Source organism: Acomys russatus, chromosome 11, assembly GCF_903995435.1.
Source record: "Acomys russatus chromosome 11, mAcoRus1.1, whole genome shotgun sequence".
In the NCBI taxonomy this organism is placed as follows: Eukaryota; Metazoa; Chordata; class Mammalia; order Rodentia; family Muridae; genus Acomys; species Acomys russatus.
Genome location: NC_067147.1, coordinates 20,426,921 through 20,453,557, shown reverse-complemented (window position 1 = coordinate 20,453,557; position 26,637 = coordinate 20,426,921). Strand labels below are relative to the sequence as shown.

At 36.9% G+C, this 26,637-nt stretch overlaps 1 protein-coding gene across 19 annotated transcripts in view; it reads left to right on the top strand.

The window, feature by feature from the left end:
- The window catches only part of Rims1 (regulating synaptic membrane exocytosis 1), a 479,929-nt gene that overhangs the window by 321,122 nt on the left and 132,170 nt on the right, over positions 1–26,637 (top strand). For 12 of the 19 annotated variants that reach the window (XM_051152984.1, XM_051152983.1, XM_051152981.1 and 9 more), the window contains 9 exons: positions 1,623–1,735; positions 2,797–2,927; positions 4,610–4,781; positions 4,945–5,098; positions 6,012–6,083; positions 11,042–11,198; positions 11,895–12,023; positions 13,539–13,601; positions 18,287–18,376. In XM_051152984.1, coding sequence (XP_051008941.1) covers positions 1,623–1,735; positions 2,797–2,927; positions 4,610–4,781; positions 4,945–5,098; positions 6,012–6,083; positions 11,042–11,198; positions 11,895–12,023; positions 13,539–13,601; positions 18,287–18,376 — 1,081 coding nt within the window. Of the gene's footprint in view, positions 1–1,622; positions 1,736–2,796; positions 2,928–4,609; positions 4,782–4,944; positions 5,099–6,011; positions 6,084–11,041; positions 11,199–11,894; positions 12,024–13,538; positions 13,602–17,282; positions 17,358–17,670; positions 17,785–18,286; positions 18,377–26,637 lie in introns of all 19 variants that reach the window. The other 7 variants (XM_051152985.1, XM_051152998.1, XM_051152997.1 and 4 more) reach the window with 3 other exon arrangements.

The following is a 26,637-nucleotide window of genomic DNA, read 5'->3' as shown; positions in this document are numbered from 1 at the left end:
TAAAATATAGTTGATTTAAGTGATGAGAAGGGGAAAAAAGTGACCATGTTAAAGAACAAACCTGTGGCCAAGTTACCACACAAAACCTCCTCCGTTAAATCTGGGCCCAGATTTGGTTTGAGCTTTCTGATGACCAATATTAAGAGATAGAAGGGGAAGGTTCCATAAAAGATCTTGGGAAGATTGAAAACAATCCTATTTTTCAAAGCCAATGCTATCATAAGCAACACTATTTTAAGACCTAAAAAGTTATGGGGTTAGGCTAAAGAAACCCAACAAAAGAGAAATTACTTTTTATAACTTTATTTCATGTAGTTAAGTGTCCTTTTCGGGGCACAAAATGGTGCATGCAGATTCATTTAAGCCTCATTTTGGCATTGTTGACACAACAGACATAGCTTTCTTCTTAAAGTGAATAGGGGATAGTTGATGCTGGAGCCATTTTGAGTGAACAAAGCCTGGGAACCCAGATTTATGGTACCTCAAATTCTATGTTCCAACATGGAAGCAGTTTCCTGAACTTGTATGATTTTACAGAACAAAGAAAGTCATAAATCAAGGCATTTAAAATACATAGGTGGATACATCAGAGAGGCTAGTACAGAAAGATAGAGCAAGCTTTTCTATGGCATCGAGATGCTGTCTGATGGCATTCTTCGCTTTGAGGCTGGTTGAAGTAGATTCCAAAGGTTTTTTTTTTTTTTTCAATCTATTTCTCACGGGATGTTAGTTCTATCACAGAAGTGGGCAATGAGTGGCTATTCTAGGTGTTAAAGACAGTCCGAGATAAAGCGATTAGCCTTTGGATCCAAACCATTACAATCTCTCTACATCAATTCAGTTTTAATCAGCCAGTCGGTCAGTCTTTGCCAACACAACTTCTGTTCGCAGAGTGTGGGAAAGAACTGTGTGGATCTCATGTATATATGCGATTCCACAGTACTTCTCACTGAAGCCCTTACTGAATTTGGACTGTGTGCTCAGGGACCTAACGGGGTGATGGCATTTCGTAGCATTCTAGTCTTCGGCATGTGCCTGAGCGCACCAGCAGCCTTTGGTACACGGAACTGAAGCAGATTACCTGCAGTAAGTTAATGAGAAATATTATTTGCAGACGTTTATTTATTTATTTTTATTTTTAAGACAAAATGTAAGAGATATAATTTTACTATGAAAGAATGATGAATTTAAGTCTGAAGTTAAGTCTGGCTCATTATTAGGTCCCATACCCATTAATATTAATTAGTCACTGTAGATACGGAGTAGCGAATGCTCCTTAGCCACAATAATTAACACAGCAGGCACCGTCTTCCTTGCTACCAATTCGGAAGGCCTGTTCAGTGACGTCATTATGATAAGGCTGATAAAGAACAACGCCCTCTCAAAATGTGCACGATGTCTTCCGTGATTAAACAAATGAAGATGATATCATATCGTTTAAAATACTTAATTAACAAGAGAAGACAGAAAAGAAGTTTTTAAGGCTATCCCATGACAAGTAAATTCTACTACATCCGATAGTGTTAGCTATGGCTTCATACAAATTACAGATGCGTTTACCATTTGGCCCAAGAACTCATTCCTCACACTAACAAATGTTCATTTTTTTATTCTCATTTTAGGTTCGAGTTCCTTTGAATCTCAGAAGATGGAAAGGCCTTCCATTTCTGTTATTTCTCCAACCAGCCCAGGAGCTCTGAAAGATGCCCCACAAGTCTTACCAGGGCAGCTCTCTGTATGTACATTTTATACACAGCGAATGACATTAGGATTTGTTCTTTGAATGCGTCATTAAAAATCATCTGGTTTTCCTTAGCCTCCAGTGAATACATAGTGTTTTGACGCAATTTACGTACTTCAGCATTGTTTTATGTATTTCTTCATCTTATTCTTCAGTCACACATATTTATGTAGAAATATTTATTGCATATTTACAATGTGCCAAGTGTTCTAAACATTAGGCTGTAAATGGTAGCATTTGGGAAAATATATGTACTTGTGGTATGTTATATCTGTGTTCCAGAGAAAATCAATACTTAAAATACATTTATAGAAAGCCATTTTCAATTTGCTTAACCACTTTATGAGTCAGGAGACAAGAAGCTTAAATTTTTAAAAATCTCACTAACTTCTTAGCACCTTTGTGTGTGAAAAGACAGCACAGACAGTGCTCTAACTAACTATCCATATACTTCTGGTGGGGTCCCTCTATTACCTGAGGAATCCTGGAGAAGTAAACTGGCCAACCGTTATGAACAGCTCATATATTAAAATCCTCTCTTCCCATTCTTCTTCCTTTCTTCCCCTCCCTCTCCATCTTTTTCACTGTTGTTCTTGGTTTTCTGAGACAGGGTTTCCTTGTGGAGCCCCCAAATGCCCTTCAACTCACTTTGTAGACCAGGATGACCTCAAACTCTGAAATCTGCCTGCCTCTGCCTCCCAAGTGCTGGATTAAAGGTGTGTGCCACTACCACCTGGTGTAGAAAGTACTTCTAATGACCCTAAAATAAAGCCGCTGATGATCATCAACTATCCTGTTTGATATTAAAAAAAAAAAAAAAAAACCATGATGATGACTTTAAGATATAATGTTTCAGGTTTGCTCATTGTAATTTAGACACAAAATTCTTAATAAGGAGAAAAGTTAACTTCTTCCTGGTTATGGTTTCTAATAGTTGTAATCCCATTATACTTCAAGTCAAAATATCGTGCTCTAAAAGCATTCTAATGTTCGATTTAAAACTTATATCATCTCATGACTTTGATAAATAAGCTGGTTTTCTGCATTTCTTCTAGGTAAAGCTGTGGTATGATAAAGTGGGGCATCAGCTGATTGTAAATGTTCTGCAAGCAACAGATCTGCCGCCTAGAGTAGACGGACGTCCCAGGAATCCCTATGTAAAAATGTATTTTCTTCCAGATAGAAGGTAGTAAATGATTTTTAAAAAATTGACTAAACTCTGTATTCAAGTGAAAGATAGAGTTTCCTCTCTGGGACACATTTTCTAAATATAATAAGTAATTCTCTCCAGGGGACTAAATAGGACAATATCTCAGACCTTTCGCTTGAAAATAATGAGGTACTTTTAAATATGTCAATTAGTGGACACATTTCATTAAAATGTGCCTTTTTATGTACCTACAGCCGTGACCGTTGCTTACATTTGTCACGTAATACACAAGTAGTGAGAGTATTAGTCCCCATGGGCTCATTAGAGCTTGATGTTATAAAGTAAACCTAGTAAAAGAACGGGCTGGAAATATAGTTCAGTGGTAGAGCACTCACGTAGCTTATGTGAACCTCTGGGTTTGAACCACACCTCATAGCACTGATAATAAGTGAAAGCACAGTTGTTCAGTCCTAAAGAGGACATAGCATCCCCACTAAGTCCTGTGGGACACTGTAGAAGTAGGAGATCGAAAGAATATGAAAGATAATGATAGTAGACAGGCTCTAAAACTCCAACTTCTGAACAATCACAAACACAAACCATCTGAGTTTGCTTGCACTGGACCTACATTTGTGCAAGCATGCACACACAAGCACATACACATAATAACACTCACATACACTCACACCCATGACAACACACATGCAATCACACAGACACACAAACACACACACTCATACCCATTGAAACACACACGCAATCACACACACACACACACAGGACAGGGCTTCAACAATGAGGCATGGATTCTGGAGGAGCTCAGGAACCCTATGGAGCCCTACTCCTCATTGATAGACCGTTTGCTACAGATAGATTATCAGATTGGGCAGTTTTTCCCTTCAGTTATCTGTCTACTGGGAGCCCAAGTCAGAGGGTACATAGGCAGCTCTGTTTAAACTCAGTGAGTCATAAAATAAAAAGTCATGAATCTAAAAAAAAAAGCACCTGTAGGGGGTTGTGTAGCAAGGTTTGTAGGGGGTGGGATGAGATGAATGGGTCAGGGCAGGTAGACACAATGCACTATGTATGGTTATAAAGTTGTCAAAGAATAACCTTAATAAAGGGAAAGGAAAGGAAAAAAAATACTAGAAATACGGATTGAAATTACACATGGCTACAGCAGATGGCAGCATGTACAAGATTTCACTTGCTGAGCTCCACAAGAACAGAACCCAATGGGGCCTGTGGTGTCTGAAGCACCAACCAAGGACCATGCATGGACTGGACTTAGGTCCTCTGTATAGATGTAGCCAATGGCATCTCAGGCTTCAAGTGGATCAATTATTAAGGGAAGCGGGAGCTGTCTCTGACATGGGCTTTGTTGCCTGCTTTTTAATCATTTCCCCATGATGGGACTGCCTTGCCAGGCCACAGGGGAAGAGGATGAACTCAGTCCTGATGTGACTTGAGGAGCTGAAGTGGATGGATGGGTGGGGCTCTCCTTTTCCAAGGATAGGGGAATGGGAGGAAGGGTGGGACTGGGAAGAGAGCATGGAGGGGTCTACATCCAGGATGTAGTAGTAGTAGTAATAATAATAATAATAATAATAATAATAATAATAATAATAATAATAATAATAATAATACACACAACTGCAGGAGAGGGCAGCGTGTTCATGATTTCACATGCTCACTTAGGCACCGTCTTTATTTTTCAGTGACAAAAGTAAAAGAAGGACCAAAACAGTAAAGAAAATTCTAGAGCCAAAATGGAATCAAACGTTTGTCTACTCACATGTACATCGTAGAGATTTTCGAGAGCGAATGTTAGAAATTACCGTGTGGGATCAGCCAAGAGTACAGGATGAAGAAAGCGAATTTCTTGGAGAGGTGATGTATAAAGGGTCGTGTTAGATGGCTACTGTGGTTTTTTGTTTTGTTGTTGTTGGTTTTTTTGTTTTTTGTTTTTTGTTTGTTTGTTTGTTTGTTTTTGCACTACTCATTAGACACGGGTACTTTCTTGTTGTGTCTCATTTGAGAACTACCTTTTCAGATTCTCATAGAATTGGAGACGGCACTTTTAGATGATGAGCCTCATTGGTATAAACTCCAGACGCATGACGAATCTTCACTACCTCTGCCTCAGCCATCACCGTTCATGCCAAGGCGGCATATTCACGGAGAGAGCTCTAGCAAGAAGCTACAAAGTACGTTAAACTCAGTTTAGTTAGTCGAGAGGAATTTTGTTGTTGCTGTGTTCAGCTTATGGGTTGACCCTCAGGGAAAAATCGTTCATCTCTATAAAACAGGAGCAGCCAAACAATTTTTTATATTTCACAGTACAATAATATAATAGGTATAGAAGAATAATCAATGAAGGCTAAAAGTCTCCCAGATACATGCCTTGCACATTACTTGAGCCATCAAGGGACTGACTGATGAAATAGATTCTCTCTTTAGTAATGGGCTGCTATGTGTAAGGTCATAATAACTTTACTGTTTTTCTGGGTATTTTAATCTTACTGATGAGAAATACATTTTAAGGCATAACATTATAAGTTCGTTACTGTTCATGTGGTCACTAGGAAGCTCCCCTACTCTGTACTGATTTTTGAGTTATCTGTAAATATCTTTTCCAACAGATGAAACTTGTTTCGGTAATTCTCGATCCAAATTCTTGCCTTTTCACTGAGTAACATATGTCAGTGTTTACCTGATTGGTACTTTCTACATAATTAACAGTCATCAGTATTTTGGCTTAATAATGCGCCTTGATGCTTTTGAAGCATCCTGAGTGTGCCAGATGACTGCCAACGAGGCCTTTGAAACTGGTGCCTCGGTCTATGCTGTGCCCTACAGGATGAACTGTATGCACTCCACTCTCAGTGCAGCATTGAGAGTAAAGATGGATATGAGTCAAAGTTGATCCCTTACAAGCCCTCCAGTGTAAGTTTATATGGGAAAAAAAATTCTGAAAAATATTAGTTTTTTGAAACAAGCACATTACTAGAAAAAAAAATCAGAGCAGTGTTTCCTTTGAATTATTCTGTACAACTGTATCCTTTGCGTGTGGTAAACCAAGTCGACACGGAGGTATCTGTTTGCCTTACTGTTGTGCAGGATCTCAGCGCATCAGTGATAGTGACATCTCAGATTTTGAGGTTGATGATGGTATTGGAGTAGTGCCTCCAGGTGCGTGGCGAGGAGCATGGCTCCACCTCACTGTCTCTGCTTGTTTCCGCTGCCCTCGTTCAGGCTCCTGCAGGACACTGAACTGGAGGAAGTCCTCAGTGCAGAAACATCAGTATTATGTTATTCCATGGCGACTTGTGTCTCAAATTGTTAATGTCTAAAGTGGACTAGCACCTCTGAATTCGCATCCCTATTTCCTTGACACGGTCAGGCTCTCTCTTGGAAGTGTGCCTCTAAGTAGGTTAACCAAAATAATAATGATGATGATGATGATGATGATGATGATGATAATCATCACTATTTCACAAAGCTCTGAGCATGAGTTGAAATGTGGACTCCAGTTTAAAAGGATACTGTTAATCTTATTACGCCAAATTCCATTTTCCTGTGTTTTATATTGTATCTCTATGATTTTCCTTCCCCCGTTTCTCAAAATACCATAGCCTTCCATGGAATATACTGAGAAAGGTGCATGGCAGGGTTTAAAGTTGCATGTGGCATGGCTGTAGCTCTTAATGCTTCTGTGGCGTGCTCACTACTTACTCCTACTCTGTGTTTATGTTTTGAAGTAAGACAATGCTCTCCAGAGAGTCAATATTCCTTTGATGTGTATGTCTTCTGGTCTTGTATAAGTTGGCAAGGGTTTTTTTTTTTTTTTTTTTTTTTTTTTTTTTGGTAACTTTTGAAATTTAGATTTACATTTTTTCCATGTGAATTGTCAGAAAGAACATAAAATCAAGAACCACTCACATTCTTTGTGTCGGTCCTGTTTGATTCCCATTGTTTAACTAGTAAAGGGGAACTAAGTGAGAATGTAAGGAGACATTCCGGAATATGTAAACGTGACTAGTTAGCGGTAGCTCATTGGAGCAATCTTGACATGTGGGCCCTTCGTTCACGGAGCCTCTGCATTGGGCATGCAGTTAGTTTCAGGACAGAGGTGTTAGTAAAATTCATACAGTCATCACTAGTGAAAGAGTTCACATATTTTGGAAAGGTGAACTTCATTCAAAATAAGATTAAAATACGGATAATTTTCTAAAATCATATTCTTGTTATCTGTCATTCGAACAAAGTACATTTTATGAAGGGTAGTATTATTAAATCAAACAGTACTAAGGCCTGGTTTGATTATGTAGGAGGGTTCTGTATAGTAGTGGATAACATTTTCTATTTCTGGTTTGTGTTTTTAAAGGACCATAGTAATTACACACATCCTTAACAGCATCATTCACAGAATATACAATTGCAAAATTTAATGAGAATGAAATTTGAAAAAATTGCTTACAGATTTAAATATTTTGTCATATTCAAATTATTGCTGCTAAGAAAATAAAGAGTTAACAGGATTGATCAGCCTTAACGTTATTACCAAGTTATATAAATAGAATATGCTATTATGGGTGTTTCTCACATTGTATTCTACTTTTTCATTTTTTAAATGAGGTATTAGTGGACGAATGAATAGCCAGCTGAAAGCATTCATTTAAGTGGTGACATTTTCTTTCTCTGAGAGGTCAGCATGGTTTATGGACCCAGCACACATGAGGACTTGGCTTGGGCATCACTTATAAAACCCTGAATTAAAAACATACCTTTATTTACTACTCAATATATTAGTTGTTCTAGTGTTTGATTAACACATATGATCTTTATTACACAAACCAATGCTTAAAGTATTGTTTCAAATAACATTGCATTGTATTTAGCATTGTAAATTAAATAACAAAAACCTAGGAGATATTAACTCATGTAACTAATAAGTAATAGTTTATGTTACTTTATTAACTAACGAACAGAATAGTGCAGTGCATTTAAAACACTGGTAATCTACCTCCTTCGTCTGCTCTATCAAAAGATGCACAGGACAGATATAGTTTAGTAAAGATATGGATATTATGCACTAATACACATATTAATTTTAAGTATAGGAAAGTTGAGGCACTGATAAAGTGAGAAAAAATGAATATGAAATGAGGGATTAATGGGCATAATGTGTTCCTGGTGTGGCAAGATGAGTATGAATTTAGTGTTATGTTTCTAACACGAGGTATAAAGGCAGAATGAATTTGCTGATTGTAGATGGTCCAAGGAAACTTGAGAGTTTCATCTACAACATTCTACAACAACCACAGCTCATAGTTCCTTATCCCTTGTGTATTTAACAGCTAGCACAAGTGGCGACTTTACAGTAACTATTCTTTTTTTTTTTTTTTTTCCCAAGACAGGTTTTCTCTGTGTAACAGGCTTGGATGTCCTGGACTCGCTCTGTAGACCAGGCTATCCTTGACCGCAGACATCCGCCTGCCTCTGCCTCCAGAGTGCTGGGATTAAAGGCATATGCCACCATGCCCAGTTTACAGTAACAATTCTTATGGTTAGCTAAACCAGTTAGTTTCAGCTAGGAAGAATGAACCCCTCAAGCAAAATGCTGTTATTTAAAGGGTGGCACCCTCCACTTTCGGAACATCTCAGTAACTTCAAAAAGTGAGGATAAAATCTTTATTGTATAACTGAATAAATGAAAAAAAAAATAAGATGCTAGTTAAAGAATTACCCCTTCAAACTCATGAGTTAAGGCATACTGTGTGCTTTCAATATTGATTAAAATTTGGAAAGCCAAATAATCAAAAATATAAACAAAGTAATAGATGAAGATTAGGTGTATACTTTATATTTATATAATCAATACAACTATACTATAATTATCATTATAAATAATTACTGATATAGGTAATTATTAATATAAATGGATATATAGATATACTCACTTATTATAAAATCAGATTTTAAATCTTCAAGTGTTACCACACACATATACATAGTAGTGACTTTCATTCACTAAAATTGTTCACATTACCTTCAGTATACTCTCTCTGTAATGACAACTCTTTTCTGATTCCTAAGATAAATTTAATAAAAGCACTCAGTATCTATGAAGCCTTGAGAAAATATATGTATCTTTCTTTTGAAGTCCTTTCTTGACAAAACCAAAACATTTTAAGATACATAATACAAATAACTCAATAAAATATGTATTCTTTGTAGGCACATCATTATTTGGTTTCAAAATAGTTATATAGACCCAATTGCATACCTTGACCATCACTGAAATTTTCAGATCTAAATTTAGTATTGATGTCTTATAATTTTACCTAATTGATACCATTTAAAATGTAAATAATTTAAACAGTTGGCTTGGTTATTGATATAACTGTCCTCTTTTAAGATATGAAGTCTATTCAATACGTGCTATTTTATTAGCATTTTTATTTATATGGTTGAACAAGACTTTTTCCACAGCACACTCAGAATAAGTGTAATTACTATTGTTTGACAGAGGACTACATACAAAAATATATAGTTGTAAATCATACTATTAAAGCCATAATACTGTCATTGTAGGGTCATTTCAGGCTCATCCAAGGGGGTAAGCTCTTTTCGTCTAAGTGTTGAAAAAAATTCTCTTTCGTGAAGATTGCTTTGCCTTAAATTTACTAACAGATGGTACAGTCACATCAACCTAGCTGTGAGCTAATTATCAACTTGCTCTCACAAATGACGTAGGATGACATTTTTTTTTATAGTCTGTAAGCTACCAAATTCAAACAAAACAAAATATACTCTCAGTTTTCCAGCTGAGTCATGTCTCCATGATACATGTAACTTTTATGTGGTTGTAAATGGAAGTACCGTTTCCTTTTATCACACATTGTTGTCTGCTTTCCTTGCACTCATGAAAATTAATGACCATTATAAAAAATATAAAAAAAATATACTTTAAACTTTGAGCTATTGTTAGTGATTTTAGATTAAATTTTTAATCTAATTGAATCAGAAATTACACACACACACACACACACACACACACTTTTATTTCAAGAAGATTCCAGTTGTTATTTTGTGCAGGGAGGGATAGTGTTAGAATCCTGGATAGATTTAATGATTTCACGTTGTTATTTTTCTCTGCCTCATTACCAGCATGAGCTCCACTCATACACCTTGTACCTTTTGAGATTTGCATTTATTGCTTGCAAAAGCCACAATGAGGATTTGTAATAGTAGAAAGTAACCACTCTTCTTTGTTCATTAAAATGAACGTGGGATGTTTTCATTTCCAACTGAGATGCCAAGAATACTTTTGTAATGATTACGTTTATAGTGCAACTGAATGGTTTATCCTCTAGAACAGGGGTTGGAGTGGTGACTAAGTCAATGATGTTTGCAGCACAAGTCTAGGCAGTTATAGTGGCATGTGCTCATGAACCTAATGCTGTGGAGGTGGAGACAGGAGGCCCACTGGAGCTCACTGGCCAGGTAGCGAAACAGAACAGATGGTCTCCAGAAACAGTGAGTGACCTTTTCTCAGAAATGTGAAACACAATAAAGGAAGAAGCTTTATGATGACCTTTGACCTCTACATGCACATACATAGTAAAGCATGAAAAGCTGCATAAACACACACACATACACACACACACGCACACATACACACACACATGCAATATGCGCACACACAGGCATAAATCAAACATACAGGAAAAAAAGAACAATTCAAATTAATTAAATTTAAAGAAGCATCAGATTTCAAATCGTTGACTTGTACATTAACTATAGCTCTCTCGCTGCCTGATTTCTGTTGCTGAAATGTCACTAACACATTCGTTCTTTAAATTAAAATTGTGCCCCAACTCATTTCTAGTGTCTGAGACGTAGACTGTCATGTTACTGTTTAGTATCTCCATGGTAGCTTTGAGCCTGACTGTAACATGTCTTAATGCATGCTTTCTCTTAACACTTTCTGTATGTGTATGTAAAGCTTTGGGAGATAAGACTACACTGATTGCATGGCATTTAACAGTAGAAGGGCTATGGCTGCTTTGATACGACTCCATTATGTCTGTGTTGTTTTCTTCCATAAAGAGCACTAACGGGTGTTATCTGTGTACTCTCGTCAGTGGGCTATAGATCTAGTGCTAGAGAAAGTAAAGCAGCAACATTAACAGTGCCCGAGCAGCAGAGAGCGACTCATCACCGTTCACGCTCAGTGTCTCCTCATCGCGGCGATGATCAGGGAAGGCCGCGATCACGTTTACCAAATGTGCCATTACAGAGGTAGGTTTGGAGCAGGCTTCATGCTCTTGACAGCGATTCCTTTTCTTATAGTACAGCGTATTCCGCGCCCCCCCCCCGCCCCAACCCCCAAGGTCAGTACCTACAGCGAAGTGATGATTCAGCCAATCAAGTTAGAGGCATTTTACTGTCTGTTAGCTGAGTCCTCCCTTATGTCACAGGGGTTCAAAAAGCTCTGCACTGGGGAAATAACAACACTTTCCTGAAAGAAGAATATTTTTTTCAGGTTTAGTATTAGCTCTTTGAACCACCTGAAATGCTGAATTGAACCTACTCCCCGCCCTGCCCCAGTGTGTGTGTGTGTGTGTGTGTGTATTCTATTACATCTGACTCTAGAGATACTTCTGGAGCTGTAATTATGCAGATGAAAATCATAGTTCTTTTTTAATTTAGATACAAAACAATGCTGTGACAAGGCAACATAGGCAGAGAGAGAGGATAGAGAGAAAGAGAGACAGAGAGCGAGAGAGAGACAGAGAGGGAGAGAGACAGAGAGAGAGAGAGTAGAGAGAGAGAGAGAGAGAATATGTTCTCTTACTTCATTGGTTTGGGCATGATGTCAACTGCTTTCCTTCAGGCTATGTGTCAGTCATTACATCCCATTCCTGCCATCTTGGTCTGTTGCTTGTTTGGGAAACCCTTACACTTTGTCACATGAAAGTTTGTGGAACGTTTTAGGAGCTTAGATGAAATCCATCCAACACGAAGGTCACGTTCTCCAACCCGACACCATGATGCCTCCCGAAGCCCCGTCGTCGATCACAGATCCAGACACATGGAAAGTCAGTATTCAACAGAGCAAGACAGGTACTTTTCTAAAGTCGAATTTCAACACTACGCTCTCTCTTCGTTGTGTTTTAATATATGCAAATATTGCACTGTGATATGTGAATGACTTGAATTCCATCACCATCCAAAACAACTTCTCTCCAAAGGTTTTGAGATTCTTACACGTAGGCAATCCTGGAAGATAATCAGCCAAGCTCATAGTGATATTGGTATTTTTCAGTCATGCTTACCTAGTCATGAAGCTTTGTTGACGTAGATTCTGGACAAATTGTAGATTCTGAACAAAGGATATTTTTCTCCATGGGTCAAATGTTTGGAATTTTTGTAATTGTAAAAATCACATTGTTTATATAATTAAAATGCTTTTGGTAACGGTCATTGGAAAGATTGTCTCCACTGCAGATTGTGAACACTTCAGTAATGTTTTTGTTATATGCCACTTCTCTGTCAAGGGTCTTCTCGTGGGTGTCTGTGAAATACAAGACATGGAGATAGATCACTTTATAGATGTGTAAATTATTAGTTCTGCATTTACTGATGAGCAAATGTTTTGTGGAAGCTGTCAGTCGGAATCTATATAACAAACACATTTTTCTTCATGCCCACAGACATGGCTGGCTTAGCCTAAGCCTGATGCAGGAACTGAGTTACAGCTGATGAGAAGCACCATGTTGAGTGTTCTTTTCTGGCTTTCTGAAGTGAGGGGAAGTTCAGGCCTAGAGAAAGGGCAGTGGTGTTGAATGACAGATGTGGTGGACTCAAGGACACAGAGCGCAAGTTGGGCATCTTAAGTCACAGCAGGAGGTGCTGCCTTTACCTTACAGTGTGAATAGCATTGGGTACCGGGGGATAGAGTTGGTCTAAAAAATAGTATTCCGTACTGCTCAGTTGATTGAGCCCTGATTAGCCAATGTTGATCTGAGTCCCTGTGAATAGCAGAGAGGTGGCAGTACGCACAGGGCTATGTGACCAAGGAACTCAATATGATTAAAATAATTTGGCATTAGAAAAAGCATTTATTTAGAATAAACATCCTAGTTAAGGAAGTCATAATATATTACATTGTCAGTGGCTGCTAGTAACAAGGAAATGATCTTGTTATTAAGTGGCTAAAAATGAAATAAAACCATTTAGTTTCCATTTTAATATCTGAAAGGTTAAGCTTCTGTATTTTAATTCCTGATATGACTGTACTTGGGAATGCCTTCCTATATACCTCTTTGGGAAAAAGTTGTTTTTCTTTCCTTTTTGTATTTTATATAATTGTTTTGAATCACTAAGTAGCAAGTCAGCACCAGTTAGGACTTCGACCACAATGTTTGTACTCTATTGCTTGAATTTTTTTAACGCTGTCATGTTGACTTTTTTTTTGTTGTTTGTTTGTTTTGTTTAACCTCTCAAGCAAATCTGCTTGTGCAGACAATCTGGTTTCTTCCCTTGTCATGTTTTCATTGGCATACCATTGGCACAACCCATGTCATCTAATGCCTCATTATTTATCTGTTTCACTCACCACCCATCCTGTCTGTGCAGTGAGCTTCTCATGCTGCCCAGAGCAAAGCGAGGACGAAGTGCCGAGTGCCTACACACGACCAGGTAAATACAGGGATCTGGTTATGGTGACTGTCCGTGATGACTCGCTTTCCACTCTGCTGCTCCTCTTCCGTCTCTCCCTCGGGGTGGTTACAGTTACTACACATAGAATTCCCTGACCATTAAAAGAAGAGATGGCTCAGTGATTTAAGAGCGCTAGATGCTCTTCCTAAAGGTACTGAGTTCAATGCCCAGAACCCACATGGCAACTTTCAACTGTCTGATGCCCTCTTCTGGTGCACAAATGTAACTGCAGACAAAGTACCCAAATACATAAATAAATACATCTTTTAAAAAATTACATTGTTTCCTATGGAGGTTATGCAGAGATTTTGCAATTGAATTAAATGAAATTAAATTGCAATTAAATGAAAATTAAAGTGGTTCTGATTCAAAACAAACCATTTGACTTCAATATATATATATTTTAAAATCCAGAGACTGGTGAGCCTCTTTGGAAATGGTCTCACATCCGTAAGCCCAAGGAACTAATTTCTACAATTCAGATTGCAAACGTCCAATGTGAGCTCACCCTCTTCACACATGGACCTAAGTACCTGTCTAGTCACGAAGGTTCTGATCTGTGCACAGCAGGTTTACTGTTTTCATGATTGTGGGGTGTTTTGTTTTGTTTTGTTTTTTTATTTGCTTTGGGCTTTTAAGTGTTTCCTTTTGGAACCTGCTATTGTTTATGTTCTGTGTTCTGTCTGTTCTTAATAAAATATTTTCAGTTTGTTTTTAATGGCTTAGTATCCACTTCTTTAACTACCTTCCCTCTACCAGTTAAGAAATGCTGCAAACTAAACTTTCCCATGACAATATATGGCAGTTCAAGACCTCTGACTGTTGGGAGAATGTGGACTTGATACACCTTTGCTTAAAGCATGACGCTGTTAGGCTTGTATCCTGAATTTCCAATCTGATGAAAAATCACTCTTTTAGGGACTCCTAGTGGATGGTAGCAAGCTAACTATTACTGTCAGTTTTAAGCTAACAGAATGTCAAGGAGTAGTAAGCGAGTAAAAGGGACACAAACTCTCCCAAGTATAAAATGATAATTTAAAGAATCTAAAGGAAAGAAATGTCAATGTCATACCTGAAATACCGAGACAAGTTCAGGACTCACTGTGTCCCTGTGGGACATGTGGTTCTGATCAAATGTGTGATCGTGTCAAGGCCAGCAAGAATCATTTAAAATGAGCACATCGAAAATTATCCAGCTGCTAGGTATTATTGAATTCATTTCACAAGGCCACATGAAAAATGAGGAGATGTTAGTTCTACATATCAACTGAAGAAAAATTTAAAATTATAAATATTTTTATGTTGCCTTAAATTATTTATTATGCTAAACCATTCAGGCTTATTAGCTGCTCATCCAAGAAATGTTTCTAAATAACAATGATTTGGTTACAAGTTCTGTAAGTTTTCTCCTACTTTTGTCTAAGTGACTGCAACTATTAAGAAATGAAAAAATGCACACATCTTTTTTCTATTTATGGATGAATGTAATATATGCCTAGGATTCATACCAGTAGTCTAAATAAAATATGCATATTATTATTTCCTCATTTAATATGCTTCAAGGTGAAGTATCAAGGCTTGGAAAGATATAATGTGCCTCTACCTGCATCATATAATATAATCTCATCCTTAATGCAAATGTTTCACTAATAATTCCAAACTCCATATATCTTATTGTTTAAGAGATAGAATCAACATCCTGCTTTTGCCAGTCTTGATATAAGTAGTTAGCCATCTTCATATGTATATTGTATGAAAATTGATAAATGTTAGTCTGAGGCAGATCAAGCCCACTGACTGATGCCTTCATAGATGTAAGAATGCTAGCATTCCCAGCCAAGTGCACAGATGGACAGCAGGTGTTAAAGCTGACTTCTCTGCTGCCTTCTTGTCGTTTTTGTAATATCAGTGTTAGTCCTAGCAAAATTGCTGACTGCATTTTTATTACAAATGCATTTTAATACTTATATTTTTATTCCAGAATTTTCAAAAACTTTCTTTCCTTCTGTCCCTTTATACTCATTGCTAAAGTCTGAGAGCAGGATAAAACATAAGTTCAATACATCTACATGTATGAATATTTAATATGTTCTGTATTTGTATTCTAGTATTTATAAAAACATTTAACCTCTATTTGGATAAAGATAAATACATACATAAGATCATATTTGTATGGATATATTTTAATTTTATACAAATTCTAAAAATTCATTGGTAATATAATTTTATATGGCTAAATTCTTGGGTGACACTTTCAAGATAAAGCATACCACATTTACTGTAGTCTTGTTTCACAGAAATTTAGCAGTTGTTTCTCTGAAGTGTTGCACTAATAATGATTTGTGAGTTTGGTAGAGATTTAAAACAACAAATTAAAATGCTGCCATGCATATTTTTCTAAAGTCTTCAAAAGACCATGTCTTATTAGTCATTTTTCCAGCAAATTGTTTATCATAAATTGCATCCTTCATGGTAAATTTCTCAGGTAGTATAGTATACAATAACTGCTGTACCTTCCTTAGCATGACCTAGATACCTCATAAATGTTATCCATTTAATACCCACGTCACCCTACACAGTTGATACCATTTCTCCCCTTTTGTTAATATAAGAATAGGCTTATAGTCTTGACAAGAATTTCCCAGATTTCATCCAGTATCTGGCAATGCCAAGACGTTTGTACAGTAAATTTCATACTGTTTTCCATTTTCTTTCTGATTTCATGTAGATCCTTATTACAATGTTCCTAAAAATTAACTTTTGGGAATAATTTCTTTAGAAATTTTTTTATAGGAACTTGTTATTAGAAATACTTGGCTATGGCTAGGAGATGAAGAGAGAATAGTGTTTTCCTCGGGCTGAATACTTTCTTTCAGTATTATTTTTCTTAGTCCATGACTGAAAAAAGATACTGTAAGACATGTTTAAATTGGGGCTTCAAAGGATATTGTCTCATGTGCGCATTAGTGTAAACATGAGTATGCCAGGTGATTGCTAAATATCTAATGACTTTGGTATGTGCATCTTTCTTCATTTGTCTTGGTATAATATCAAATAAATGAATGATGCCTTTTTGTAGTTAGCATTGAAGAATGTAGAAGATTATTAGATTATTAAATAAAACCCTATTAATTGACTGGATTGGTCAATGCCCTTTATAGGACGATCCAGCCAGGTGATGTGTTTTGTACAAACTCAGCAAATTTAAGTCGAGTCTCTGCCATTTGATTCTAATTATGTCCCTTCATCAATGTTTCCTTTAGTCTTATTTTAACTCCAAAATTGCAGGAACTAGTGGAATTTTAGTTTTAACACTGAGTTTGTTCTGTTCCTCACAGGAAGTATAATATTTAACCTGTGGCTACTTTGCTTTAACATCGGTTTATACTTCATAGAGCTTATTAAATGTTTCCCCAAATAAGATGATTAAACGATAATTTTGAGTAGTATGAAATAACCCATGACTTCATATTTTATTAATTCTGACCCTACCTTTAAATAATTCTGTGACTCCTTTGAGAAAGATAGCAAGCAACCCTTTACTGAGATTTCTTTTTTTTAACTTATATACAGGGCCCCCCAGTTTCATACTATTTGAGTTAAATTTATTTCACGTATGTTTTTCTGTTTTCCTGCTTTGTTTGTGTTGCCATGGTCCAGAGATCTTGTTAGGCATTCTAAAACATTACCACCCAAGATGCCTTTATTACAAAACAACTATCGTTGGATCAACAGGTAAGAGCCACGCCAATGAGCTCTGATTGAACTAATCCCCAACCCTAGTCGACCAAAATTAGAAAAATGATGTCCTCATGTATCACGTCGTACCTTACACTTTGAATCGACAGTCCAGTGAGCTGTGTTTCATTAACGCTATCTAAAACTGATTTAATTCTAGAATAATTTATATTCTAGAATAATTACCTAAGTGATACACAACTCAGAAGCCAGGTCTCTGCTTCTTTATCGTTGACTTGTTTTGCTTGTTGATTGTCCCTGTGGTGAATAATTTCGTTTTGTTTTATTTGCGTGGCTTTAACTTACGAAGTGCATCCCTGTCTGCATATACTGAGGCCCGAGCAGTGACTAGACAGGACGTGCCCCTGCAGCACGAATGCTGTAATTCAAGAGGGCTGACGTTTACCCCTGAGGTCTCTGATAGGCAAGAGCATTAGAAGCGGTGGCTTCCACTTCCCTTGTCTAGCGCAGTAAAGCACAAGAGTGGAGCTGAGCAGTTTTTCTCTCCTATGATGTCCTTCATTTTGTTTTGGTGTGGCATCTGTCTTCGGTAATGAAGTTTTAGGCATTTTGTTTTAAATGCTTCCTGTATCCAGTTATATATTTATTTTTTTGTTTTTGTTTTTTAAATTTTGTTTTTCATAAGTAGGTGTGATTAAGTGTCATATTTCAGTCCAAGACTCTCTTTTTTTAAAAAAATAATAATTATTATGCAACTTGATTTAAGCATAATATTTGTTTAGTTTCTAAACAAAAGTTTACACCTGTCATCTTGTGGCTCTCTCACACCCTTATGACCTGAATCATGGTGATTCGACTTTTTTTGTGTAACAGGAACATTATTTTATGCTTTCCTCTCTAACGTGGTCTTCCTTTCTTTCCTTTGTCTTTCTCTTCTCCCACTGGATGCAATGCACTGGCACTAGTGAGCTACAGCCCTCCCTTGACAGGGCTAGGAGTGCTAGTACCAACTGCTTGAGACCAGACACTAGTTTGCATTCACCAGAACGAGAAAGGTATAAAATAAGACTTTCTGAATTTCTTATCATTTGTACGGTGCCTTTTCTTTTTCTTTCAATCACTGTTTCGTCTCATGTGAGTCTCGCAGATTTATCCACTCATGCCCACCACTTTCCCACTGTCCACTTTTCCTTCACTTGGTATGCATCCGCGTAGGGATATGTGTATGTGGATTATGTGTGAAACACACATATGCATATTTCTATGAATGTTGGTGCAAATGGTTTGGTGTAACTTGTAAATGCTTCTGGCTGCTGCTTCTCTTTTTGTTGCTTCTTCACTCATCTTGTTTCTGTGACTCACAGAGCCTTCGGTATGCTGATAAGGCCACGGGTTAGTGAGTGATTTGAAGGGGGTTTATTGTTACCCTACTAATAGTACTGATTAATAATATTTATAGCCCTCACAATAATCTTCCATAAACTCAAGATATAAATTCTGTAGTTATAAACTATTTAACTTTTCCCTTCTTAATTAAGTGACTTTCTATATACATTATACTAAATTATTTTTTATAAAAAAAATCAAAGATTTTCTGAGACTTTACAGAAGTAGATACATATGATATGTATACACATAGATAATTTTTGTTAAAGCTTTTATATGATTCATTAATAAGTATTAATTCTGATGTAGACATAGTCAGTAATAGTGTATCATATTTTCTTCTAATTGGAAGCACATGAAGTGATTGTTTCCCGATGGAACTTTCTACTCCTGTAAAATTATTTGTAACTGATAGTCTTAGCTATGATTGCTGCCTTTCTTATGTTATATGTCATTCATAGGAAATTTATAAACTACTCCTGCAAACCCTAGAGAAAAATATTCGGTTGTCCTTATCAGGGAATGTTAAGCTTTCTTCTCAGTCACCTGTGTAGCCTATTATTTTTTGGAATTAAACAATAGGTCTTTAGAAGATTATACTACAAACCTTTTTTTTGCATTATTAATAGATGTAAATTTTACAATAGGAAAAGTTAAATTAATTTATATTGTATCCTTTGCATTACTTTTAGTGAAAACAAGTGCAGACTATTCTAAAACCACAGCAGAAATGATATCATTACTGTTTTATTTTGTCATATATTACTCTACACTGAAAAAAATTACCAGGGTGCCATCAATAAACTTTAAACATTTTTGTTTGTGGTAAATATTAAAATAAGAATAGAATTATCAGGTTAGTGGAATTTTCTGACTATAACAGTACCCTGAAATTTTTAATGTTTAGATGAGTACTCCATGGTAAAAATATAGCCGTGTGTGCTTTTAAATTTCCCAGTAGCCATACTACAAAGTCAAGAAAAAGTTCAGCCTAGCAGTCAGTAATAACTGTGAAAGAAATGGTGCGTGTTCCTTTTTTGCATGGTAAATCATGAATATTTTAATTGTAACACACTATAATTTAACTTGACACATTCTTTTGTGTGCTTTATTGAACTGCACAAGTCTCACTTATGTGCCCTTGTGACACTGAAGCCATGGCGTTCACGAATCTGTGTGTCTGTTACTTTAAATCTCTCAAATAATGCCATTGAAGTAGGTCAATCCATATACAAGAAGGCTAATTATAATAATTGCACAGGCTGTGGTGAAGTCCCAGTTCAGTATGCACCTTTAGTACAAGACAAAAAAGATGAAAAAGCATCTTTTTATATGTTGAATAAAAAGAAGATTTCCAGTAAAACATAGATAAAGTTAGTATCATCAGAGGTTCTCAACTAAATGAGGTCATTTGTTTGCTAAGAAAGTGAGGTCTTTATTTTTGTCAAAGATATCACTGATGCTAAAAGCTGTCTTTTAAAGATAGGATCCTTTAGTGTATGTGTCTAAGAGACATTTGAAGCAGGTGAGGCAGTGTCAAAAGTGGTAACTGTTCTCTTTGTGGGATGACACTAAAGTTGTTTAGTGACGTGCAGAGTGTAGGATGAGGGGACTTTAGAAGGCTTCGGTGCCTTCTTTTGTTGACCAAAAGGATTACTATAGTAAGTTACAGTGGACATGCACACACATGTACATGCACACGCGCACACACACACATGAAGAATTGGTGAGCACATTTGTAAAATCGAATTCCATTTTTTAAAGATAATATTGTTATTTCCACAGCCTTCCCAAATACGGTTTTAAAGTCTAAGAGTTTAGTGATTCTGACTCACTTTGTTTCTACTTATGGTTTGTGATGCCGACTGACTTGTGAACCCTTCCTAATTATAAAACAAGTTACCCTTGATGATAACCCAAGGGTTCAACTGTCAGATCAGAACCCGTATCTCGCAGTGGAATTTTTTAAGCCTTTTGAATGATAAGCAGTGTACTCCTCCCTTAGGCTTTTCAACCCACGCTCACAGGCATTTTGAGTCCTGTGAATCCCAGGCCCCTATACAGGAGTGCTGTGTGGAGAGTCCTATCAGTTTAGAGGCGTCTGCATTTTACACAGTCTTGATTCAAGAAATAAAGTTTAAAAAAAAACATGTTGCGAGATGGCCATAGTTAGATATTTATCCCTACTTTAATTCCTACTAACACAATCTGAGGTTTATTTATAAGAAATAGTTATCTGTTAAATAAAACCCAGTTCTGTTGATTCCTTAATTGGGAGGGGTTTGCCCTGATGGCCATGAACTCTTTCTTTACCAGGTTTAGAAACAAAAAACGGTCTTAAATACTCAGAGGTGTTGGTGCTCAGAAAGCCTGAATGATGTGCGGGCTCATGAAAGTGTTCTACACTTGCTACCTACGTTTTTAAGCATTGCCGCCCTCCACCCCTCCTCAACTCCCCATGTAAGTGCTATGCCAGAGTTCCTTCATGGACTATGTTCGCTCTTTCAGTCTTAAACTTTAGTTCACCACATGCTATTTAGCCCTTTGATTCTATGCTCTGTAAATAGCTCCTCTGAAGTGACTGTTAGGCACAGTCCATTCTGAAGGCATTTTTGTCTTCCTTATTCAGTAAAGGAGAATCTCTACCACGTTACTGCCTCTTTTTTCATAGACATGCTTTCCCTTAAATTATGTCATTTCAAAGACTCTGCTCTGCTGCCTAGTGAAGACACCTTCCCCTGTGATGAGATTGTCCTGAGCTCCTAAGAATGGAACTCAGATTTCTAAAAGATGTCCAGACACTCAGTACATAAAAAATGTCTAGTTAACTTCATTATTTCATCTTTGAACCCTGACACTACACAGTTCCTCTTTGTAAGCATTCTTTACCTTTAATGTTTATGATATATAACTAGCCAGGTGAAGTGGTCCAGGCCTGCTGTCGCAGAATTTGATGCTCTGGAGTGGATGGGTAATGAATTTGAAGCCAGCCTTGACTATACACCCAGTTTAAGACTAGCTTGAAATAGAAAATGGGACTGTTTGTCAAAACACAACACAACACAACGTAACACCCCGCCCCCAGGAAACCAGGATTTAAACTTAGCCACATATTTTGTGCATACTTCTTCAGTTCCTAATTGAGCGAGCCTGTAAATGTTACTGGTTTCGCAAATGAAAACTCCTCACCTGAACCGAATTCCTTCTTTCGTTGTATTCTCAGCCTCCCCATCTCCATCACCTCCTAATATGTTCTCGACATAATGTCCATTTTTTTTCTTACCTTGAAAATCTTCCATTAAGATTGAGATAAACTTTTTTGGCTTTGTCATCAAGTTAAGAATTACTTCATTCTTCAGATTTTTTTTTTTTTTTTTTTTTGGTCAAATGCTGCTAAGTCTTCCTCAATAAGCACCCACTGCTGATTCCTTTTCTTGTCCAGATCATAGATATGTACAATTTTCTGAACCCACATACTTTTATGATTTTTTTTTCTGAAAAGCCAAGTGTGGCCATCCATGGTGGCATATACCTTAATCACAGCACTTGGGAGGCAGAGGCCAGAAGACCTCAGTGGATTTGAGGTCACCCTCGTCTACTAAGTTCCAGACCAGCCAGAGCTACACAGTAAGTCCCTATCTCAAAAGAAAGGAAGGAAAGAAGGGAGTGAGGAAGTGACAAAGAGAGAAATAAACAAACGCAACAACAACAATAACAACAACAACAAACCCACCAAAAAATCTAAATCTGCATCCCATATTTCTGTCAAGCCAATACTATCTTAATCTAGAAGTGTTTTCTTCTACACTGTTACAAATCTCTGGGGTCAGATAACAAATGACATTTGTATTTTACATATCTGCAGGTAGCATTGTTATCTTTAATTCATGCTTAATTTGAGGTAATATTTTTTTCTTTTTGGCTTTTGGAGACAGGGTTTCTCTGTGTAGCTCTGGCTGTCCTGGACTCACTTTGTAAACCAGGCTGGCCTGGAATTCACAGAAATCCACCTGTCTCTGCCTCCCTGAGTGTTGGGATTACAGGCATGAGCCACCAAATACAGCAGAGATAATATTCTTAACCCTCTCTGTTTTTTCATCCCTAAATGTGGGTCAAATTGTGGATTAGGTATAAGGAGGTAGAAACATGGGCAATCTAAACTGTTGCTACAAGTGCAGCAAGTAAGTTTACAATCCGTGACCTTAGGGTTAAGTTTGCCAGGGGAGAAGCCAGTGATCTGCCATTTCGCAGACACACAGATTGCTTCCATTGTAACTCATGGCAACTGTGAAGGCTTATTTCCTGGAATGTTTGCTTTTTGTAGCCAGCTTGGTTAAGAAAGATCTCAGAAATAGCTAATCCTTTAACTTGAAAGAGAGAGGTTACCTGAATGAATTCCAAGGTACAGGACATTTCTATCAAAAAGTCAATCCCTATAAATTGACAAGAAACTTACTTTGGAGTGAAATATATGTATTAATTTAAAAGAATGAATCTTAGTCTAAATTAAGACTAGGAAAATAGTTTTGGAGAGTTATGAATAATAAAAATGCATACTTGAATAATCATTTAGTGCATTTGGTTATGGTTTCTATTTTAGCATCTCAGAAATATTTTTGACTTGTGTTATTTGTGGCTTGAATTATTTACATCTCTGTATTCTTTTTCTTATAGATAATTAAGATGTTTTGCCATGCACTGCTTAGAGATATGCACCAGTGGAAGTTGTATATACATACAAAATTGTTTGCTAATTACACACTAAGCCACACATATTTATTCTTTATATTACTGCTATAGAAAAAAACATATCTTAGCAGAAATTTAATTCTTGTAGAACTCTTCTAAGTCTAGTTCTTTTACATCTCAGTAAGGAATCCCTTTATGTGTCCATCATTCCATACATGAATAAGGTACTTATTGTTTGTAACCTGGCCATTAAGCCTAGAGCCATGGGCACTTAATGACTCCTGGATCATTAAAAAATAATTGGAGAAGGAGCCATACCTGGGACTTAGGTACACTCAACCACAAACCACACTCAACCAATCCAAGATCTCATGCTACTAATTAATTCATGTAGTATCTCTGGAGGGCTATTATAGTCTCATGGCTTCTTGCATCCACAATAGAAATATCAATTATTTGTTTAACAAATAGGTGCTCCCATTCTCCACAGTTGTGTGGAAGAGCAGGGACTGACTCTGACATGAACTCTGGTGCCCCCTGTTTGACCACTTCTCCTTGGAGGGCAGGCCTGCTGGCCCTCAGAGGAAGGGGAAGCAGGCTACCAGGATGAGACCTGATATGGTGGGGGAGGAGGTCCCCTTCTGTCACAGACCTAGACAAGGGGAATAGAGTGAAAGAGGGAGGGAGGGAGGGAGGGGGAAATGGGAAGATACAAGTGAGGGGATAAAAATTGAGATGTAATCGGAATAAATTATTTAAATAAATAAAAATAATTGAAAAACCCAAATTGGTACTTCTACCTTGATTAGTTTAGAATACTTGTAAAAATGAAATAGTATTTTCCAAAATAGGAAGCTTATCTAAGTAGAATGTTCTGAAAAGGAAATCAAGAAGAGGTTTATTCACTGCAATTGGATACTTGTATTCGAAAATTGCCAGGCATGTTTGCTCATGATTTAAGTTGAAATGTATTTCTTAAGACATGAAAATTGGACAGACAAGATAAAAGGGATCATCATTTTTTTCTGCGATAGTAGAGAGACAAAAGGCTGCACACATTTAGAAACCATATAAAAGCGCCACTATGGTTAACACTGAAACAATATTTTGGGGGTTAAAATATAGGTATAAATCGAGGCTGTTCTCAGTATATTCATTATAATCAGGGGGAAAAGAACAATTTTTTTGAGGATTCTACATATCAGCATATGCAGAAGGACTCTGAGGATTAAGAAGTACATGTGTTATGTTAAGTGCTCGTTCAAAATTGCTTCTTGAAAGCTTACATTCACAGCTGCTTGTTTTAAATGTCCACCGTTCTCCATCACAGCTTTCCACTGCATGTGTCATGGTTATGTTCTCTCTCCTCGCTTTCCTCCTTTACTTTTATGTTTAAATAAACACAAGGACTGGAATTCTGCCTCTAGAAGCAAGGTCATTCATCCTATCAAGATAAAATGATCACGTGGGAAGAAACTATTAACTGGGTTTACGTTTGCAAGTAACACCAGATGCTTTATTACAACTACGTATATGTAGAAATGCTATAGGTATGGCTCTGTTTCAGTTTTTTTTTAAACTAGCTTACTTGAGTCGATTTATGTAACAAAACCAATGAGTTGAAAGGAGCATTTTAAAAACACACAGACTGACTCTACTGACAGCCTTGCCTGCACATACAGAGCAGAGTTGGTTACTTCAACATTAGGACACCCCTCCGTCTTGAACTCTTATTCTAAGTAATGTAGCATTAGAATATTCACAATTGTACTGTCCAGTAGCTCACATTATTTGTCAGCTCACTGAGTATCAGACTTTGTAGACCAAGAACTTCTTCACATGTGTTTAATACCCCCTTGAAAAGCATACTCACTTGTAGGGTCATTGTACAGCTAAACAAATTGGATCAATATAAAATAACTGAAGAAACTTCCAGAGCTGGAACATGAGTGCCTTTGGCCACAGGTTCAGATCTGATACTGCTGATTAATCTATGTTATATCTTTGGAAGGCTATTATAGACTATTAGAATATAGGAATCCGCACTCATAAAACTCCAGTAGCATGTGAGTTTATGTCAATATCATTTGATAAATATGTATGATTTAATTAATTTATCTATTTTATACATATTCTAAAGGTTTATATAGGGAAGGCAATTTAGTTATGACCCTCCGTCTTTCTTCCTTCCTCAAAGTAGCACTACTCCACACCGTGGTAACCGAACAGCACCGGAACTAGTTGAACAAGGAATTAAGATTTAGTGATTAAAATATGAATATTTTCATAATGTATGATGACTTCTTTTTTATAAAACTGGACTAAACTCCAAACATTCCCCTGCTATCTAAAGAAGCAAGAATAAATAAAAGCTCTCCATGTCAGCACCTTGCCTGGGATACTTGATGTCTGTGAGGTAACCTTATACCTTCTGAGAGGGTAAATTTCCATTACTTAGAAATTCAAACAAACAAACAAGAAACAACGGTGCTCTGAAGGTGAGCTTGCCTTAAAAGTTACATACACTGAACACTAGTGGACAGTTTCTGACTCGCAGAAAGCAAAAGGAATGTGTGCAAGTCACTTACATTTTATATAGACCCAAGCCCGGTTCCCAAGGATTCCAGGGTAAGTTCGTATATCAAAGAGTTTGCCTAGCAGAGACTCTGGACAAAAGGAAACTGGAAATCTCCTGGAATTAAGAAGAAATTTTTGAGTAGATAAATAAACAGGTCTAGTACACAAGTTCAGATTGATTTGACCAGTTTCTCTTAAACAAGATGATTAAGTAATTAGAACTAGCTCAATGTATTATAAATGCAATAATCACTTTCCACATTGAAAAGTACATGGCACATAGCTTTTTAAAAAAATTCACTTCACATCCTGTTATGTCTGCAAAGAACAATTTAATAATGCCGAGTCTGTCCAAGTCTGATGAAAGGAGGGCTTCTGGGAAGCTTTCTGTACCCAGGGTCTGCAGACTTCAGAAATCCCTGTCACACACTGACAGCTTTGCTTCTTGTGTTCAATGTGTCAGATTAAAAAAAAAAAAAATAGGACAAGTTTCGTGGCCAGAAAGGAGATTTTTAAAAACTTCCTTCATGTTTCCTTCATGTGTGTTCCATACCTATAAAATTGTTCAAATTAGTCCCTTAATGCTTAGGAGAAAGCCAATATCTAGAGATGTGTTCTGGCTATAACATGGAGATCAGACTTAGTACAGGAAATGTCTAGGCAT